We start from the raw sequence: 21,863 nt of genomic DNA, 5'->3' as shown, positions 1-21,863 counted from the left end.
ATGACAACAAATCTCAAAATAAATTTATTTGCAGTTTCATAGCTCTCCATGCTAGACAAATTATTGTTAATAATAATAATAATAATAATAATAATAGAAAAAAAAAAACTTTAGTTACTATTTAATGGTGGGACAACTCATTTGAATAAAAGTAAAGTATGGTTTCATTCAGATAAACCTGTCAGTTGTAGTCCCATATATATTTTAAAGGGACTTTCCACTATCGTGGGGTTAGGTTATCAGTATCAGGTCAGTGGAGGTCAGACCCCCAACGTCTCCACGAATCAGTTGTAACCATGCTCAGATGTATACAATGTACGCAGTAAACACCGCTGTTTAGTGGCCACTGTTGGCTACTGCAAATCAGCTCCTATTCAAACAATGGCAGATATCAATGACTGAAATTTCATTTTTTTTCTAATGGTTATCTTTAATTGCACGGGAATTAATATATTATATGTTAATTTCACAACCATGACTCCTCCAGCCTGCAGGTGGCAGTAGAGGAGAAGCAGCAGCGCTTAGCCGTACTGCTAGAGGCCAAATCATGCGTTGAGCGAGAAGCAGCACAACTGAGAACCAGTTTGCGTGACGTGGAGCGTTCACACATTGAGGCCCGCAGACAACTACAAGAGCTGCGCAGACAGGCAAGTGGCATCTGGCCCTGTTTCTACATCTCACTAGTTCTATCAGATGTTTAATGATTCAATCTCAACATCTTGAGTAGATAAGTCTGAGTGTAAATAAAATATACTGTACATTAATGTGATTTCTTTGCCAATTGCTCATTCTCCCTTCACATGTACACAGGTAAAAACACTCGGAGGAGAGAGCAGTCAGAAGGAACAAGAAGTGGCTGAACTTCAGGCTCGGATACAACAGGAGGAGCAGAGAGAGCAGCAGAGTCGCAGAGAGTCACTGGAACTGAGACAGCGGATAACAGAGAGTGAGGCAGAGCGAGAGGCTGCCCGCAGAGAGGTGCGTGTCACCATGAGACCAGGGGATTTACTGGGAAAGAAAACTGGCGGCATCGTAACCAAATTGATCAGAAAAAAGACTAATCTAACAGTAGTAATTGATGAATATAACTAGGTGAATGAACTGTTGCACTCACCTATGGAAGGTTTAATAAGCGCATGTAGTAAATCGACTGCACAGAATTTGTGGACTGGAGCTGGTTCAGTGTGCTGCTCTTACAGGAGGCTGTGAGGATTATCCTCCGGTGAATCACACAGCGACGTGTTGATCAGAAAAAAAGACTTTTGTGCGGTGCTCCCGGAGACGAGGAGGAAGATCCACAGGCACTCAGAAAGAGGAGTATTTGTGTTTATTGCTACTGTACTGGCGATATAAAGTGTTTCAGCATGAAAATGCCTTCATCAGGTATCAAATATAAAATATACATTTTATGTAATGTTTTTATGTTTGATACCTGATGAAGGTATTTTCATGCTGAAACGCTTTGTATCGCCAGTACAGTAGCAATAAACACAAATACTCCTCTTTCTGATTGCCTGTGGATCTTCCTCCTCGTCTCCGGGAGCACCGCACAAAAGTCTTTTTTTCTGATCAACACGTCGCTGTGTGATTCACCGGAGGATAATCCTCACAGCCTCCTGTAAGAGCAGCACACTGAACCAGCTCCAGTCCACAAATTCTGTGCAGTCGATTTACTACATGCGCTTATTAAACCTTCCATAGGTGAGTGCAACAGTTCATTCACCTAGTTATATTCATCAATTACTACTGTTAGATTAGCACCGCTCTTTTGTCTCTGTTCTCTCTCCCCTAGGGTGTTTTTTTTCTCTCAGCGCAATCAAATTGGTGTTTTTAATTTTACAATGTGTCTTGTGCAAATTGTGATCTGGAGTCTGACTGATTTTCAAAGGTAATCCCATATATTTTTTGCTCTGAAGCTCTCTTAAGGGTTCTTTACACGCTGCGACATCGCTAACAATATATTTTGTCGGGGTCACTGTGTTTGTGACGCACATCCGGCGGCGTTAGCGACATTGCAGCGTGTGACACCTCTGAGCGACCTAAAACGATCGTAAAAGAGGTAAAAATCGTTGGTATTGGAGAGGTCGCTCCAACACCAAAAATCGTTGACAGGTGAGTAGCGAGGTTGTGTGTCATTCCTGCGGCAGCACACATCGCTATGTGTGACACCACAGGAACGAGGAAACTCACCGTACCTGCGTCCCGCCGGCAATGAGGAAGGAAGGAGGTGGGCGGCATGTTCTGGCCGCTCATCTCCGCCCCTCCTCTGCTATTGGGCGGCCATTTAGTGACGTCGCTATGGCGCCGAACGAACCGCCCCCTTAGAAAGGAGGCGGTTCACCGGTCACAGCGACGTTGCTAGGCAGGCAAGTATGTGTGACGGATGTAAGCGATGTTATGCACCACGGGCAGCGATTTGCCAGTGTTGCACAACCGACAGGGGCAGGTACGCTCGCTAGCGATATTGGTACCGATATCGCAGCGTGTAAAGTATCCTTTAGGCTGGGACTACACTGTCTTTTTGGCCATGATCCTGCCAAAGAGCCCTCTATATCACTACATCGCAGCTTAAAGGGTTTGTCCAGTGACCACAGGATAGGTGATAACTTATAGGTCTTTGTGAGTCAGACTGCTGGTCACCGATCGGCAGAACAAGGCACTTTCGTCATCGTTCCTTATGGGAGACCCAGACTATGGGTGTATAGCTTCTGCCTCCGGAGGACACACAAAGTACTACACTAAAAAGTGTAGCTCCTCCCTCCTAGCATATACACCCCCTGGATAACCAAATCTAGCCAGTTCAATGCTTTGTGTTCAGGAGGCACACATCACACATGCATTCTCATCTGATTTTTGATTTTAAAGAGTTGGAAGAAAAGCGGGTCCAAGCTGGACTCCCGGCATGTCCCTTCTCACCCCACTGTGTCGGCGGTGCTGTTAAGGTTGATTTCAAGGCTGGAGCCTTACATGCCGCGCTCCTTCACCATCCCTCGGGCTCTGGCTTGAAGTGGGAGCCAGCACGGTTCTCACTGCTTTGCAGGAGACCGGTCTCCATCCGCAGCCCTCTCAGGACCCTGCCGGACGGAGCACTCACCCCTCAGGGACCTGGCCCTGCGTCTCTCAAGCTAAGTATTTGAGACATTATTATGGGTCCCTTGCATTTTTTATTGTTGGGGAGAGTGTGTTAGTTATTTTGGTGACATTTCCGGCCGGTTCTCTGGTTTTCCCCTGAGAACCGCGCCGAGGGTGCCTGCTCGCCGGCCGCATTGTAAAATTTAGTCCCCGGCTTCGGCTGCGGCCTACTTTCGGTTTCACTGCCCCTGCATGTCAGTCATGCAGAGGGACAGTGCGGCGCCGCCCACCGGCCGTTCAGCAGAGGGGAGGACACTCCTCTCTGAGGAGATGTTTCCCTCCCCTGTATATCCCCTTGGCCCTCCGGTTCCCACTCTTGGACTAGGACCCGGCCCCCCTCCTCACTCCGGCGCCATTTTATCAGCGTTTTCACACTGATCGGCGCTGGCTGCTGCATCTCTGCAACCTGACTGGGGGTCTGAGCTGTGGGATCCGGAGGGCACACAAATCGGTCTGGTAAGCCACAACCTCTGGTTGTGGACTTTATTATACACTCTCTGGGGGTCATTCTGAAGGAGTGTGTTCTTACTGCAGAGCACCCACCTCAGCAGCATGTCTCACACTAGGAGCAAGGCTGTACTCAATATGCACTGCATGTAAGCTCGTACTGCGTGAACCGAGCACATATCTTCATTGTGATGCCTGCTCTAACATGGTGGTGCCTCAGCCTGGAGTCTCCCCAGTGGTCCCTCAGGCTGCTCCGGCCCCGGTGGCTGAACCCCCGGCTTGGGTAGAATTGTTTACTAAGTCTATCTCCCAGTCCTTTGCTGACTCCATGAGAGAGCTGTCCCAGACTCTGCTGAGCATGCATCAGCCCCCTTCACAGGGTGCCCCTGCTGCTTCAGCTCGCTCTCCAGATCTCACAGAGGATTCTTCATCTGCTCCCAGACCCCGTCCTCCTAAAAGGAAACGCATGGACCCCTCTCCTTCCTCGTCCCGCGGCTCCGATTCACGAGCCGATTCGCAGGACGAAGAGGATGTCTTTACTGGGGGCTCGGACGCTACCTCTATGTGCCCCATTGATCTGACTGAGGGGGATGCAGATGTTAGTGATTTGATTGCGTCCATTAATACTGTACTGGACCTCAATCCGCCAGTATCAGAGGAGCAACCCTCTCTGGCAGAAAAGCACCAGTTCACTTTGCCTAAGAGACCAAGGAGTGTGTTCTTTAACCACTCCAGTTTTCAGGCCACTGTGTCCAAGCCCAGAGCCTGTCCTGACAAACGCTTTCCTAAGCGTGGTTCTGATGACCGTTTTCCTTTTCCACCAGAGGTGGTCAAGGAGTGGGCGCGCTCACCAAAGGTGGACCCTCCGGTGTCTAGACTCTCAGCCCGGACAGTTGTATCTGTGGCTGATGGCACCTCTCTCAAGGATCCCACTGACCGCCAGGTTGACCTCCTGGCCAAGTCTGTTTATGAGGCGACAGGGACCTCGTTATCCCCATCTTTTGCAGCAGTGTGGGCTCTCAAAGCCATCTCTGCTTCCCTGGAGGAGATGCATACCCTCACTAGGGACTCTATGCCTGAATTGGTTGCTTTAACTTCCCAGGCTTCAGCCTTTTCAGCCTACGCCATGTCTGCCATGCTGGAGGCCTCTCACCGCACTGCGGTGGCCTCCGCCAATTCCCTCGCTATCCGCAAGATCTTGTGGCTTCGTGAGTGGAAGGCAGATGCTTCCTCAAAGAAGTACCTTGCTGGGCTTCCATTTGCCGGGTCCAGGCTGTTCGGTGAACAGCTGGATGAAATTATTAAGGAGGCTACTGGCGGGAAGAGTACTTCCTTGCCACAGACTAAAGCCAGGAAACCTGTCCAGGGCAGGAACCAGTCGAGGTTTCGTTCCTTTCGTTCCTCCAACTGGTCGTACTCTAAGCCCTCGGCCTCGTCCACTAACTCAGCCAAGGACCAGAAGCCCACCTGGCGCAAGAAGCCGCGTCCACAAGGGTCCGCAGGAGCTGCTGCCACCAAGGCAGCCTCCTCTTGACTATCTGGCCGAGCCAGCAACGTCCTTGGTCGGTGGCAGGCTCTCCCACTTTGGCGACGTGTGGTTTCAACACGTCTCCAACCAGTGGGTGCGGGATATCATCTCCCACGGCTACAGGATAGAGTTCTCTTCCAGCCCGCCAAACAGATTTTTTCTCTCAACTCCCCCCTGCTCCAAGGCCGCCGCCTTCTCTCAGGCCGTGGCATCCTTGCAGGCCAACGGAGTAATTGTACCGATTCCCGCCACGGAACGGTTCAGAGGTTTCTATTCAAATCTCTTCCTAGTCCCCAAAAAGGACGGTTCCTTCCGGCCCATCCTGGATCTCAAGCTTCTCAACAAGCATGTTCAGGTGCGGCATTTTCGCATGGAGTCTCTGCGATCAGTCACTCAATGACCCAAGGAGATTTCCTGGCATCCATCGACATCAGAGATGCCTATCTGCATGTGCGAATTGCAGTTTCGCACCAGCGTTGGCTACGTTTTGCAATCGGAGAGGAACATTTCCAATTCGTGGCTCTCCCCTTCGGGTTAGCCACGGCCCCTCGAGTATTCACCAAGGTCATGGCAGCAGTGGTTGCGGTTCTGCACCTCCAGGGGTTGGCAGTAATTCCTTACCTGGACGACCTTCTTGTCAAGGCTTCATCCAGTGCAGACTGTCAGCGGAGTGTCTCGCTCACTCTCGCCACTCTTGTTCAATTCGGGTGGCTTGTCAATCTGCCCAAGTCCACTCTGACCCCGACTCAAAAACTCACGTACCTAGGGATGCAATTCGAAACTCTGCCGGCACTTGTCAAGCTGCCCTTAGTCAAACAGCAGTCCCTCCATCTGGCGGTGCATTCTCTGTTGAGGCCCCGCCGTCATTCCATCAGGCACCTTATGCAGGTGCTGGGTCAGATGGTGGCGTCAATGGAAGCGGTTCCCTTTGCCCAGTTCCATCTGCGTCCTCTGCAGCTGGACATTCTCCGCTGTTGGGACAAGCGGATTTCTTCCTTGCACAGGTTGGTGGCTCTGTCGCCACAAGCCAGGAGCTCTCTTCAGTGGTGGCTTCGGCCTCTCTCTCTGTCTCAGGGACGCTCCTTCCTGACCCCGTCCTGGGTGATCCTCACCACGGATGCCAGTCTATCCGGCTGGGGAGCAGTATTTCTCCACCACCGAGCACAGGGCACTTGGACTCCGTCCGAATCAGTCCTCTCGATCAATGTGCTGGAAATCAGAGCTGTGCTCCTAGCTCTCGTTGCCTTTCACCACCTGTTGGCGGGAAAGCACATTCGAGTCCAGTCAGACAACACGACAGCAGTTGCCTACATCAATCACCAGGGCGGGACTCGCAGCCGCCTGGCAATGTTGGAGGTTCAACGCATCCTTCAGTGGACGGAGGACTCCAAGTCCACCATATCCGCAGTCCATATCCCAGGCGTGGAAAACTGGGAGGCAGATTATCTCAGCCGTCAAACCGTGGACAGCGGCGAGTGGGCTCTGCATCAGGCAGTGTTCCGGTCGATCTGCCGCAAGTGGGGCACTCCGGAAGTGGATCTAATGGCATCCCGGCACAACAACAAGGTCCCGGTTTACGTGGCTCGCTCCCACGATCCTCAGGCCTTTGCAGCGGACGCGCTGGTTCAGGATTGGTCCCAGTTTCGTCTGGCTTACGTGTTTCCCCCTCTAGCTCTCTTGCCCAGAGTCCTGCGCAAGATCAGAATGGAGGGCCGTCGGGTCATACTCATCGCCCCAGATTGGCCCAGGCGAGCTTGGTACCCAGACCTGCTCCGTCTGTCCTTAGAGGTTCCGTGGCATCTCCCGGACCGCCCAGACCTTCTTTCTCAAGGTCCGTTTTTCCGCCAGAATTCTGCGGCTCTCAGATTGACGGCGTGGCTCTTGAGTCCTGGATCCTGACGGCTTCCGGCATTCCTCCCGAAGTCATCTCCACTATGACTCAGGCTCGGAAGTCTTCCTCGGCAAAGATTTACCACAGGACTTGGAGAATTTTCCTGTCCTGGTGTCGTTCTTCCGGCCATGCCCCTTGGCCTTTTTCCTTGCCAACCATCCTGTCCTTTCTACAGTCCGGTCTGCAGCTAGGACTATCCCTCAATTCCCTTAAGGGACAGGTCTCGGCTCTGTCAGTGTTCTTTCAGCGGCGTATCGCCCGACTGGCTCAGGTGCGCACCTTCATGCAGGGCGCATCTCACATCATTCCTCCTTACCGGCGGCCTTTGGATCCCTGGGACCTTAATCTGGTCCTCACGGCCTTACAGAAACCCCCCTTTGAGCCTCTTAGGGAAGTTTCTTTGTTTCGACTTTCACAAAAAGTCGTCTTTCTGGTGGCCATAACTTCTCTCAGGAGAGTCTCTGATTTGGCCGCGCTCTCTTCGGAGTCACCTTTTTTGGTTTTTCATCAAGACAAGGTAGTTCTCCGTCCGACTCCGGACTTTCTTCCTAAGGTGGTCTCTCCTTTCCACCTTAACCAGGACATTTCATTGCCTTCCCTTTGTCCGGCCCCTGTTCATCGCTTTGAGAAAGCGTTGCATACTTTAGATCTGGTGCGGGCGCTTCGGATCTATGTGTCACGCACCGCGGCTCTTAGGCGGTGCACCTCTCTTTTTGTACTGACCACAGGTCAGCGCAAGGGTCTCTCGGCTTCTAAACCGACCCTAGCTCGTTGGATCAGGTCGGCCATATCCGATGCCTACCAGAGTACTCAGGTGCCTCCCCAGCCGGGGATCAAGGCACACTCGACCAGAGCTGTCGGTGCCTCTTGGGCTTTCAGGCACCAGGCTACGGCTCAGCAGGTCTGTCAGGCTGCCACTTGGTCTAGTCTGCACACCTTTTCAAAGCACTACCAAGTGCATGCTCATGCTTCGGCAGATGCGAGCTTGGGCAGACGCATCCTTCAGGCGGCTGTCGCCCATTTGTGAAGTTAGGTTTTGCCTACTTCTCAGTTTTCTGTTTATTCCCACCCATGGACTGCTTTGAGACGTCCCATGGTCTGGGTCTCCCATAAGGAACGATGAAGAAAAAGAGAATTTTGTTTACTTACTGTAAATTCTTTTTCTTATAGTTCCGACATGGGAGACCCAGCACCCTCCCTGTTGCCTGTTGGCAGTTTTCTTGTTCCATGTGTTTTCACCGGCTGTTGTTGTAGACAGAGGTGCCGGTTGTTCCGGGTTTTGCTCTATCTCTACTTGTGGGTGGATGTCCTCCTTCAGCTTTTGCACTAAACTGGCTAGATTTGGTTATCCAGGGGGTGTATATGCTAGGAGGGAGGAGCTACACTTTTTAGTGTAGTACTTTGTGTGTCCTCCGGAGGCAGAAGCTATACACCCATGGTCTGGGTCTCCCATGTCGGAACTATAAGAAAAAGAATTTACGGTAAGTAAACAAAATTCTCTTTTTTATCCCTATTAGAATGGAGCACATGCTCGATCTCCGCTCAACTTCCTCCAGCAGCCCCTTAAAAATTAATGGAGTGGGCATCCAACCTGTCACTCCACTTTGTTACAGGGATAAAAGTGCCCTGATGGGGATAAAAAGTCTGGTGATCAGTGCAGGTCCCAGTGATCGGGCTGCCACCATTCAGTAAGCTATTACCTTTCATGGCGACATCCTATTTTAATGGGATACTTTAAACAAAAATGATTTGTCCAATGTGGACATTCCCTGTACCTGTCATCTGATCTCTCATAATGAACAATAGTAACAGCTGTGGATATAAATGGAGCAAGGAAAATACAAGAGAATCCAAGGCACCGAAAAATCCTCTCCATTTAGAAAACTTTATTTGTCCCAGTATACAAAGAAAAAATCCAGTAACGACGTTTCTGCCAACACAGGGCCTTTATCAAGCCATAAAAATTACATGCAATGGGTTGATAAAGGCCTTGTATCTGCCGAAACGTTGTTCCTGCATTTTTTGTTTGTATGCTGGCACAAATAAAGTTTTCTAAACGAAGAGGATTTTTTGGTGCCTTGGATTTTCTTAAATTTTCCTTGCCAAGTTGCAGCTCTTGGAGAGCTGTATCAAGCAGCATGAATAGTGGAGTGGTGCATGGAACATTATTGATGTAAATGGAGCAGTTAAAGGACAATTACTCAATATTTAAAAGAATAGTCCATAAAATAATGATAATTTCTTTTATTCTCCACTTTGTCATGGTCTATCAGTGGTAAGTTGAATCATCTTTTGTATAACATGTATATTCTGGCCTTCTTGCCATATTCTAAAGTTAGACTGTCATGATCCAGGCCGGCTTTTCCCTGCTGTGGTTACACCCAGCCCTAGCCTGGTCATGTCAAGGGTTAACTTTCCTTGCCTTGTCCGGATCCCAGGATGCTATATCTTTCCTCTCTACCTACGGTTCAGTGCCAGTGATATTTCTGACTTGCAGCATGTATACTGGCTCTGGTGAGTGTTCCCGATCTGTCCTGCCTGCCTGCTACTGTGTCCTGACTTGTACCCTTCCCTGTTCGTCTGCCTGTCCCGGTCCCTGACTTCCCGCTCCTGTCTGTTGTTTGTGATTCCCTCTGCATACCAGATCTCCCGGCTTTCGACTCTGTTCTGTTTTCTAACTTGATTTTGATACTCCCCTTGCAGTGACTTGACTTTTCTGGCTAGACCCTGACTGTTTGACTACTCTATTGCCCCCTGGTGGTTTGCCTGTTACCATCCTGCTGAAGTTACTTTGCTGTACTTAGTTGCCTTTCTGTTACAGTGTGACTTTGTCTCTCCTCTACTCTGCTGCCACCTAGTGGGGAATACGCTGTACTACGTCTTACTAGCCCTTTGTACAGCGTGATATAGCCCTGATTTATCTACACTTCACATTCTATGTCCTCTAAGCTGAGCTCACTTCAATAGACGACCATTTACAGAGATTCTTAGGAAACCTAGCGTTCTCTGTACAAATTCAGTACGATGCAACAAATAGCCCAGCCCAATAAGATGGGACAGCCCCAACAACTAAGCTATGCAAAGCAATGGAATATGATAAATCCACAGCACTGCTTTAAATGTCAACCAGTAGCAATGGCAGATTTCTGTAAAATTGACGGGATATGGCTAAAGCACCTCCACGTTTCTCAGATTGTGTCTCTGCAGCAGCGCCTTTCAGCTTTAGAGTCATCATCTCGCCAGCGTGAGAGAGATTCAGAGCAGAGGCTCAGCGAGAGCCGAGCAGGGGAGCAGCGGCTGCAGGAAGGATGCAAGACACTTCAGGAGCAGCTACAGCGGGGAACCACGGAGGCGGCTGACCTAAAACTCCAACTCGGAGCTTGTGAAACTCGGGTGCGAGCGCTAGAATCTGAACTGAATCGGATCCAGACTGCACGTAGGGACGCGGAAACCCAGCTAAATAGCCTGCACTCAGCATTAAGGCGTACTTTGGGGATCAGGGGCCGCAGCCCCTCACCTCATAGAGGCATGTCTCCCAGTAAAGGTAACAAACTGACCCCAGCATTAACTGTTCATATTATTCATTTAGTTCTGAATATGAGATTTTGCGTTTAGTTCTATTCCTGTATGATGTTATTGAGTTTGGACTTATGCAACATTGAATATTCAAGTTGTTTCTTTTGGGTAGTATCGAGTACGGCCTGTAAGCCTCCAGCTTGGTAAATGTTTAAAGAGTAAACTTTTTCAAAAATCAATAGTACATATATAAATAAGAAAATATTTAATATATCTTATTAGAACAACTTGCTTTTGTCTCTGCTTTGACGATTCATTCTCTATTCATGGGTAAAATCGGTCTTCTGTGAATACAGATTTTCCCTTCACTGATATAGAAGATTACAGTTGGTGCTTTTGGAATTCTATGGAGAGGGAAGGAAGAAGGAGCTAGAGGCAAATACAGACATTCTGCTGCAAGTTCTGAAACCACAGCTACCATGCTCCATAGATGTTTATGAGCACCAACAGTCATCTATCTCAGTAACGGATAAATCTGGATTCACTGAAGACAGGTTTTACCTGTGAATTGACAATGAACAAAGGCATATTTCTCTAATAAGATATATTACAAAGCTTCTTATTTTCACATCCACTATTGATTTATGGAACTACAATTAAAATGACAGTTACTTTATAAAGAATTTGAGTGCTGAATAATATAATGTTTTAAGGCTGCGTGCCCACGATCAGGGTTCACAGCGTTTTGGATGCAGCATGTTTCAGCTGCGTCCAAAATGCTGCATTGTACAGTACAAGCACAGTGGATGTGTGGCGCCCCTGAGGCTTCAGTCGCCACAGAGGTACTGCACCTCATCCAGAGGTGTGGTATTCCATCCTGGGTATGGAGGAGGTCACCACTGGTTCACACAAAAGCACAACTCTCTCACTCAGCAACACCTCACCAGACATGGTGAGAGTGTGATTATACCCAAAGCCAGAAGGAGGGGGGTGACGTCTGTTGAGTGGGTGTCAATGAGATAGACCTGGCTCACTCCACGTGGGGGTGCTCTGGAATAATAAGTCCAATAATACAAAAATATATCCGGCACACCACAATGTTAGAAAAGAATCTTAAGTTTGGTTTGAAAAAAATGATGATTTATTGTGTATATACAAGAAAGTCCGTCCAACGTTTCGATCCAACAGGATCTTTCACAGGGACAATAGGACTAAATGTATAAAAGGACTGTCAAATCACATCAGTACGAGTAATAATGGTCATCAAAGTATATGGGAAGATTGCGTAAGCGGTCTTAGGGCGGCTTTGCACACTACGACATCGCAGGTGCGATGTCGGTGGGGTCAAATCGAAAGTGACGCACATCCGGCGTCACTTGCGATGTCGTAGTGTGTAAATCCTAGATGATACGATGAACGAGCGCAAAAGCGTCGTTATCGTATCATCGCTGCAGCCTCCGACATTTCCATAATGCCGGTGAAGCGACAGGTGCGATGTTGTTCCTCGCTCCTGCGGCAGCACACATCGCTGTGTATGAAGCCGCAGGAGCGAGGAACTTCACCTTACCTGCCGCCGGCTGCAATGAGAAGGACGGAGGTGGGCGGGATGTTTACATCCTGCTCATCTCCGCCCCTCCACTTCAATTGGCCGCCTGCCGTGTGACGTCGCTGTGACGCCGCACGACCCGCCCCCTTAGGAAGGAGGCGGGTCGCCGGCCAGGGGGACGACGCACGGCAGGTATGTGCGTGTGAAACTGCCGTAGCGATAATAATCGCTACGGCAGCTTTCACTAGATATTGCACGTGCGACGGGGGCGGGACTATAGCTGCAGCATCTGTAACACATTGTTACCGATGTCGCAGCGTGCAAAGCCCGCCTTAGTGGTATACTTTGTGATATGGTGCTAAGGGAGTGTCCGTCAAGGACGTATTGTGATATCGTGCACGACAGGGGGAATATCCGGATATTCCCCCTGTCGTGCACAATATCACAATACGTCCTTGACGGACACTCCCTTAGCACCATATCACAAAGTATACCACTAAGACCGCTTACGCAATCTTCCCATATACTTTGGTGACCATTATTACTCGTACTGATGTGATTTGACAGTCCTTTTATACATTTAGTCCTATTGTCCCTGTGAAAGATCCTGTTGGATCGAAACGTTGGACGGACTTTCTTGTATATACACAATAAATCATCATTTTTTTCAAACCAAACTTAAGATTCTTTTCTAACATTGTGGTGTGCCGGATATATTTTTGTATTATTGTCTGTTGAGTGGGAACATATATAAGTGGAGTGTGGAGAGTGAAAAGAGAGAGAGAAGATCAGTGGATGCGCGAAGACCCGTGACATGAAGCTGGTACCGCTCGGCCCTGGCTCTGACAGAAGGGGTCCTAGAGACCACAGGAAGTGCAACATCCACCCGTGGCCTTGTTCCACATATAATCTACGGGTGTAAGGACTTGGCCACACATGGGGACTGGTCCCTATGCTACAGGAGAAGAACCTACGTACTCCACTAGTAAAACCAGTTGCTGAGGTGACTGCAAGCACCAAAGCCACATCTGCACACAAATTCGCTGGAAGGTGACCCTAAAGGACCAAGGGAAAGAGCTTCACGCTACCGAACAGAGTCCACGGGCACTGTCCCAGGGTTAAGTGAGTGAGGGCGCACGGCAGGAGGAAGAAGCAAGCACAGGAAGACGACCAGGGAAGGGACACTTAAGAAAGGTGACCGGACTCGACTTCTGAACTACCTTGGATCGGCTGGAGCACATCACAGTGAAACCCCAGCCCTCCAAAGGCGGTCACTGGCATGTCGTGTTTCCTTGGAACCTGCTACAGTGAGTAATATCCTTGAGACTGCACCCCTGTGTCGCTCCGATATTCACCTGCGCCTCCGGCCCTGCCACCCCTGCCATCATAGACTGCTACTACTACCCCATCCGCCCTGGGGCCCAGCTCTACCTGTGGAGAGCTATACCAACCTAGCTGCATCACCATCTGCCCCAGAGGCACCCATCCCGCAGCGGCGGCACCTAACTTGCCGCATACCACAGGTGGCATCACGAATAAACTATCATCATCCCCTTCCTATTTGCTAAACAACACCACCTCGCCGCCGCGACATCTCAGAGCCAGAATCGCTGCCCGGTAACAAGTCATCCCACGGCTCCGGCGTGGGCATGTCAGATGGCTGACCTTCGGTGTGGCTTTCCGAATCACAGCATGTCAGTTCTTTGCTGCAGAGACGCAAGTGTTCTCCGCAGGATGAACACAGCGAGAGACTGCAACACCCCGAACCCTGATCATGGGCATGAGCAGCTGCGGTCTCCTGCGGACAGCACTCGCGGCCTCACAGGTCAGGATCTGCGTCGTCCAGGACGCAGTGGGTGCTGATCGTGTGCACATACCCTAAAAGTGATCTGTGAACAGGTGCTATATAGTAAAAAGAGATATTCAGGTGTCTTTCCTCATATTTCTATGCAAATGAACACATAAAATAACAAATATTGAATGAAATATATCAGACTAATTATGTCGCCTCTGTGTTGAATAATATGTAGTCTTTCTTTAACGTTCCTATGGGAGACCCAGACCATGGGTGTATAGCTACTGCCTCCGGAGGACACACAAAGTACTACACTCAAAACGTGTAGCTCCTTCCTCCTAGCATATACACCCCCTGCTAGCCAGTCCTAGCCAGTTTCAATGCTTTGTGTTTCAGGAGGTCACACACACATGCATTCTCTGATTTTGATTTTTGATTTTTCCTTCTGGATCAAAGATTTGGAAGAAAAGCGGGTCCAGCTGGACTCCCGGCATGTCCCTTCTCACCCCACTGTGTCGGCGGTGCTGTTAAGGTTGATTTTCCAAGGCTGGAGCCTTCTCATGCCGCGCTCCTTCACCATCCCATGCTGGGGCTCTGGCTTGAAGTGGGAGCCAACACGGTTCTCACTGCTTTGCAGGAGACCGGTCTCCATCCGCAGCCCTTTTTCAGGATCCTGCTGGAAGGAGCTATCACCCCCCAGGGACCTGGCAACCTGCGTCTCACAAGCTAAGTATATGAGACGTTATTACCACAGAAAGTGGTCTTTCCAGGGGTCCTTTATATTTATTTATTGGGGGAGTGTGTTTTATGTTTTGTGTTAACGTTTCCGGCCGGTTCTCCAGTTTTCACTGGAGAACCGCGCCGATGGTGCCTGCACGCCGGCCGCATGTTTTACTCTAGGCCCCGGCTTTGCCTGAGGCCTAGTTTCGGTTTCCACTGTCTCTGCATGTCAGTCACGCAGAGGGACAGTGTGACTCCGCCCAGCGGCTGTGCAGCACAGGGAAGGGACACTCCTCACTGAGGAAAGATTCCCTCCCCTGGCTACCTCATTTGCCGCTCTCAGAGTAGGCCCCGCCCCCTCTCCTCGCTCCGGTCGCCATTTTCTCAGCGTTCTCTGTGCCTGCATAGGCACAGAGATTCCACATTGTGACAAGTGGGGGCCTGGGCTGAGGGACTGGAGGGCACAGACATGTCTGTTTAAACGATCTGGCAGCCACAACCTCCGGTTTGTGCAGCTGCTTATTTTATATGTTTATATATGCTGGGGGCCATTCTAGACAGAGCCCCCACCTCTGCAGCATGTCTCACAGAGCGAGGCTGCAGACTGTTTTTATTATCCACTGCAGTTAGTCTCGTACGGCTGTACCGAGCTCATAACCACTGTGGCCCCTCAGCTTGGAGGCTCATTAGTGGTCCCTCCAGCTGCTCCGGCTTCGGTGGCTGACCCCTGGTTTGGCTGAAATCCTATTTCCAGGGGTCGGCTGTCCCGGCATCTGCTGAGCATGCAGCCCCCTTCTCAGGGCGTTTTCTGCAGCTCGCTCAGCAAGCTCACAGAGGACTCTCCTTCTGGTCTCAGACCCCGTCCTCCTGACAGGGAGACGTAGGGTCCCCTGTCCTCCCCGTCCCGCAGCTCTGATTACGAGCTGACTCACTGGACGAGGAGGATGTCTCTACCAGGGGCTCGGACGCTACTTTATGTACATTGATCCGTCCGTAGGTGACGCAGATGCTAATGATTGGATTGCGTCCATTCTACTTGTACTGGACCTCCATCCGCCTGTATCAGGGGAGTATTCCCCGCTGGCAGAAAGGCATCAGTATACCTTTAACAGGACAAGGAGTGTGTTCCTTAACCACTCCAGTTTTCAGCCCACTGTGTCCAAGCCCACAGCCTGTCCTGTCAGACCCCAAAGCGGGGTTCTGCTGCCTGTTTCCCCCTCCCATCAGAGGTGGTCAAGGAGTGAGCTCATTCGCCAAGGGTGGTCCCTCCGGTGTCTAGACTTTCAGCCCGGATAGTTGTATCAGTTGCTGACGGCACCTCTATAAGGATCCCACGGTACATTAATTTTGTACTGGACCTCAATCCGCCGGAGTTACCTTTCCTAGAAACACAATGTGTGTTCCTTAACCACTCCAGTTTTCAGGCCACTGTGACCAAGCCCAGGGTCCGCTCTGACATTCGCTTCCCATGAAGCGTGATTCTGAGGACTGTTTTTTCCCTGTCCACCAATGGTGGTCAAGAAGTGGGCTCATTCACCTCAGGTGGCTCAGCCCGGACCGTTATGTCAGTGGCTGATGGCTCCTCACTTAAGGTTTTGCGGTCCGCCCGGTTGTCCTTCTGGCCAAATCTGTATGGGGGCGGCAGGAGCTTCGTTCTCCTCAGCTTTACAGCAGTGCGGTTTTTTTGTAGCCTTCTCTGCTTCTCTAGAGGAGATGCATTCCCTCAAAGGGACTCTATGCCCGAAACGGTTGCCTGAACTTCCAGACTTCAGTCTTTTCATCCTATGCCATGTCTGCCATGCTGGACACCGCACGGCGGTGGCCTTGGCTACTTCCTCGCTATCCGCAGGCTCCTGTGGCTTCAGAAATGGAGGGCAGATGCCTCTATAGAAGTTCCTTGCTGGGCTCCCTTTTGTGGGACCAGTCTCTTCGGAACCAACTGGATGAAATTAAGGAAGCTCTTGGCGGGGAGAGTTCTTCCTTGCCACAAACCTAAACCAGGGAACCTGTCCAGGGCAGGAATCAGTTGAGGTTTCGGTTGTTTCCGTTCCTCCATCTGATCGTTCTCTAAGCCCTCGGCCTCGCCCTCTAGCTCGGCCTAGGTTCATAGACCCAAATGGCGCTCGACGCTGCGTCTTCAAAGACCGCAGGAGATGCTGCCACTGAGTCAGCTTCCTCCGAGCTATCTAGCCACGCCAACAACCTCCTTGGTCGGTGGCAGGCTCTCTCCACTTGGCGACGTATGGTTTTAACACGTCTCCGTTCAGTGGGGGCGGGATTATATCTCCCATGGCTACAGGATGGAATTCTATCCACCCGCCAAACAGATTTTTTCTGTCAACTCCCCCCGGCTCCAAGGCCGCCGCCTTCTCACAGGCCGTGGCATCTCTTGCAGGCCAATGGAGTAATTGTACCGGTTCCCGACTGGGAACGGTTCTGAGATTTTTGCTTAAATCTATCCCCGAAGAGGGCGGTGCCTTCCGACCTGGATCTTTAGCTTTTCAAGCATGGTCAGGTGTGGCGTTTTCACATGGAGTCTCGGTCTTGTTCCGTGTGTTTTTCACCGGATCAATCAAGAACCCAAGGAGATTCCCTAGCAGCCATCGGCATCAGTGATGCCTATCTGCAGGTGTCAATCGCAGTTTCACACCAGCGTTGGCTACGTTTTGTAATCGGAGTGGTCCAATTTGTGGCTCTTCCCTTGGGGTTAGCCACGGCCCCTCGAGTTTTCTCATTGGGGCAGCTGTGATTAGGGTCCTGCACCCCTAGGGATTGGCAGTGATCTTTTGCCCTGGACGGTCTTCTTGTCGGGGCTTCATCCAGTGCAGACTCTTAGCAGAGTGCTTCGCTCACTCTCGCCACTCTAACCAATTCGGGTGGCTTGTCATTCTGTCCAAGTCCACTCTGACTTCGAACCAGAGACGCAATTCGAGACTCTGTCGGCACTTGTGAAGCTGCTCTTAGTCGAACAGTAGTCCCTCCGCTGGCGGTCGACGTCGTTCTATCAGACACCGAATACAGGTGCTGGTCAGATGGTGGCGTCAATGGAAGCGATTCCTTGCCCAGTTTCTCCTGCGTCCTCTGAGATTGGATGTTTTCCGCTGTACAAGCGAACTTCCTTCTTCCACGGGGTGGTGGCTTCGCCACTGACCAGGGGCTCGTTTCAGTGGTGGCTTCGGCCACTCTGTCTCAGGGGCGCTCCTTCCTGGCCCCGTCCCGGGTGATCCTCACCAGGATGCTAGTCTATCCGCCTTGGGAGCAGTATATCTCCACCGTGGAGCGCAGGGCGCTTGGACTCTGTCCGAATCAGCCCTCTGGATCAATGTGCTGGAAATCAGAGCTGTATTTCTAGCTCTCTAAGCCTTTCACCATCTGTTGGCGGCTAGGCACATTCGAGTCCAGTCGGACAACGTGACAGCGTTTTCCTACAGCAACTTCCAGGGCGGGACACTCAGCCGCCTGGCAATGTTGGCGGCTCAACGCATTCTTCAGTGGACGAGGGACTCCTAGTCCACCGTATCCGCAGCCCACATCCTAGATGTGAAAACTGCGAGGCAGACTATTTCAGCTGTCCAACCGTGGTCCACGATCCTCAGGTTTTGCGGCAGACGCACTGGTTCATGTTTGGTCCCAGTTTTCGTCTCTTTTACGTATTCACCCTCTAGCTCTTGTCCAGAGTCCTGCGCAAGATCAGTAAAGAGGGCCGTCGGGTCATTCTCATACTCCAGACTGACCCAGGCAGGCTTGGTACCCTGACCTGCTCCTTCTGTCCGTTGGGTTGCCATGGCATCTTCCGGACCGTCCAGACCTTTTCTCAAAAGGTCCGTTTTTTCCGCCAGAATTCTGGACTCTCAGATTGACGGCGTAGCTCTTGAGTCCTGGATCTTGACGACTTCTGGTATCCTTCCTGAAGTCATCTCCACTATGACTCGAGCTCCAAAGTGTCCTTTGACCTTTTTGGCCTTGCCGACCCTCCTGTCCCTTCCACAGTCCGGTCTACAGCTAGCACTATCCTTCATTAAGGGACAGGTCTCGGCTCTGTCAGTGTGTGCCAGAGGCGTATCGTCCGGCTGGCTCCGGTGCTCTCCTTCAAGGACGCATCTCACATCATTCCACCTTTCCGGCGGCCTATGGAGCCCTGGGACCTTAATCCGGTCCTCACGGTTCCCGGAAACCCCCCTTTGCGCCATCTTAGGGAGGTTTCTTTGTTTCATCTTTCACAGAAAGTAGTCTTTCTAGTGGCCATAATTTCCCGCCAGAGAGTTCTGGCTGCACTCTCTTCGGAGTCACCCCCTTTTTTGGTCTTTTGCATCAAGACGAGGTGGTCTCCGTCCGACTCCGGACTTTTTCCCTAAGGTGGTTACTGCTTCCACCTTATCCGGGGCAATTTCCCTGCCTTCCTTTTGTCCGGCTCCTGTTCATCGCTTTGAGGAAGCGTTGCATATCCTGGATCTGGTGCGAGCGCTCCGGATCTATGTGTCTCGCACCGCCGTTATTAGGCGGTGCACCTCTCTCTGGTGCTGACCGCTAGTCAGCGTAGCGGTCTCTCGGCATCTAAGCCGACCCTGGTTCGTTGGCTTAGGTCGGCCATTTCCGAGGCCTACAAGTGTACTCAAGTGCCTTCCCCGCCGGGGATCAGGGCACACTTGATCAGACCTGTCGGTGCCTTTTGGGCCTTCAGGCACCAGGCTACGGCTCAGTAGGTCTGTCAGACTGCAGCTCGGATTACTCTGCTTACTTTTTCGAAGCATTACCCAAGGCATGCTCATGCTTTGGCAGACGCGGGCTTGGGCAGACGCATCTTTCAGGCGTCTGTCGCCCATTTGTGAAGTCAGGTTTCGCCTGCTTCTCAGTTGTCTGTTTATTCCCACCCATGGACTGCTTTAGAACGTCCCATGGTCTGGGTCTCCCATAGGAACGTTAAAGAAAAAGAGAATTTTGTTACTTACCGTAAATTTTTTTTCTTGTAGTTCCGTCATGGGAGACCCAGCACCCTCCCTATTGCCTGTTGGCAGGTTTCTTGTTCCGTGTGTCTTCACCGGCTGTTGTTGTTGTAGACAGAGGTTCCGGTTCTTCCGGGTTTTACTCTGTCTCTTCTTGTGGGTGGATGTCCTCCTTCAGCTTTTGCACTAAACTGGCTAGGACTGGCTAGCAGGGGGTGTATATGCTAGGAGGAAGGAGCTACACGTTTTGAGTGTAGTACTTTGTGTGTCCTCCGGAGGCAGTAGCTATACACCCATGGTCTGGGTCTCCCATGACGGAACTACAAGAAAAAGAATTTACGGTAAGTAACAAAATTCTCTTTTTTCCCCGTTTTCACACGCTATTGATGTGTATAGGGAGAACACTATCAATCACGGTTTTGAGGGCTATTATTGAACTTCTTGTTGCAATGCAGTCCGTACACTATACTATTTTACATGTAAATTCTCAAAAATAAGCTCATTTTGACTCCTAAGCGACACAAAGCTTAAAGGTTATGCATAGAGGCAGCATAAAGGACCGGAAAGGTTCCTTTTCATGAAATATGGTCAGAAAATGTTCATGCGCATATTTATTAGCTCAGTTGATATCCCTGTAATAAAGGGGCTTCTGATAAGCAGATATTGTCCTGTGTTTTATATTATATAATATTTTATTTATATGAAAAGTATCACTTTAAAACAACACAGTTTTATGTACCGTAGGTCTTGACGGCTCTGTAAGTGCTTTACTGGATGGACGAAGGACACCGTGTTCAAGAGGAGGGTCTCCTGACCGTGGTCGTTCCCCATACCCAGAAATTGAACCTGAAGGAGTAATTATAGCCCTTAAAAATCTTTTAAAGGAAATAAGGGAAACCCAACGGGAACGGGTAAGGATCTAAGGGCATTGTCTCTGCTTTTACAGTCTATATTAGTTTTCCTCTGATGCCAGTTACGGCTTATTCACACGTCAGTTTTTCATGCACGAGTCCTATCCGTTTTTTTCACAGACAGCACTCGTACCTATGACAGCTAATGAAGCTGTTAACATGTCTGTGATTTTTTTGTTGTCCTTGCAAAATCATGGCGACAAGTTCGATATTGATCCAAGTTTTGGATCAAACTCTGTAAAGAAAGTCTATGGCTCCGTGTAGAAAATTGGACTTAGGTGACATCCATCCGCTATCTGTTTTTCACTGATTGATGCATAGGAGAAGGTAAACAAACATAGAAGGATTTTTGTGTACTCACCGTAAAATCTCTTTCTCTGAGTCTTCATTGGGGGACACAGGACCATGGGTTATGCTGCTGTCACTAGGAGGCTGACACTAAGTAGACATAAAAAGTTAGCTCCTCCCCAGCAGCATACACCCCGAGCCAGAGGCGGGCTCAATTCAGTTTAATGCACAAGCAGTAGGAGGAGAACCAAAACAAAGACCCATAGATAAGTCACAGTAAAAATTATAACCAAGTCGTCGTGCGACAAGTGGCCTGGAAATATGGACCACCGAGGCGATAGGCAGGCAATATGTAACACAAGACAAGCAGGGTGGGTGCTGTGTCCCCCAATGAAGACTCAGAGAAAGAGATTTTACGGTGAGTACACAAAAATCCTTCTTTCTCTATCGTTTCATTGGGGGACACAGGACCATGGGACATCCAAAAGCAGTCCCTGGGTGGGAAAAGAGCAAGCACCGGAGATAGGTAGGAAACATCTTCCCCCTGTCGGGCTTGACCCAGACCTGCCAGTACCTAACTTGTTACAGGCGTGCTACCGCCGCCCGCAAAAACCTACATCTGCCGATACCTGGGTGCGGACTAGATCAGGAGGCGACCTCGCGGACCTGGCCGGCCGATGTCCGAAGACTAATCGACTAAGATGCTCCCATTGCACGGGTATAGTGCGCCTTCACTGCCCGTAGCAGGGAACCGCTCTACCTGCGGTAGGCCTCAACTCTAACGGAATTGGAACTATGTGGCAAACTTGGCCTTGGGCGCCAGCATGAACTGACTGTCGGTGTCACCGAAAGGTGCGGTCCTGAGGACATAACAAAAAACTGAGAGCTCGTACCAGGGCCAGAGTAAACAAGGCCCCTTTCAGGCTGGGAGAAGTACTAGGACAGAATGACCGAAACCCAATCCCCTATCTAGGTGGAACAGCGAGACAGCCCCGGACCGAAGGCGGGGTCTGGCCGGAGCACCCCCTCCTGTGCAGGTGGAGGCCCAGAAAAAAGGAGGAGAAAACGACCAGAGAGGACTGCCTGTCCTGATGCCCTTCGTAAAAAACATGATGGCAAGGAACCCACTTTCCAAAACAGGTGAGA

General features: G+C 50.4%; 1 protein-coding gene across 1 annotated transcript in view; it reads left to right on the top strand.

The window, feature by feature from the left end:
- CROCC2 (ciliary rootlet coiled-coil, rootletin family member 2) overlaps positions 1 to 21,863 on the top strand; it is a 324,826-nt gene that overhangs the window by 266,253 nt on the left and 36,710 nt on the right. The window contains exons 25-28 of the mRNA XM_075340867.1: positions 488 to 647; positions 811 to 978; positions 10,191 to 10,542; positions 20,263 to 20,429. Of these exons, the coding sequence (XP_075196982.1) occupies positions 488 to 647; positions 811 to 978; positions 10,191 to 10,542; positions 20,263 to 20,429 (847 nt within the window). The remainder of the gene's footprint in view (positions 1 to 487; positions 648 to 810; positions 979 to 10,190; positions 10,543 to 20,262; positions 20,430 to 21,863) is intronic.

Source organism: Anomaloglossus baeobatrachus, chromosome 3 (genome assembly GCF_048569485.1).
Source record: "Anomaloglossus baeobatrachus isolate aAnoBae1 chromosome 3, aAnoBae1.hap1, whole genome shotgun sequence".
Lineage (NCBI taxonomy): Eukaryota > Metazoa > Chordata > Amphibia > Anura > Aromobatidae > Anomaloglossus > Anomaloglossus baeobatrachus.
This window is presented reverse-complemented; position numbering and strand designations above follow the sequence as displayed.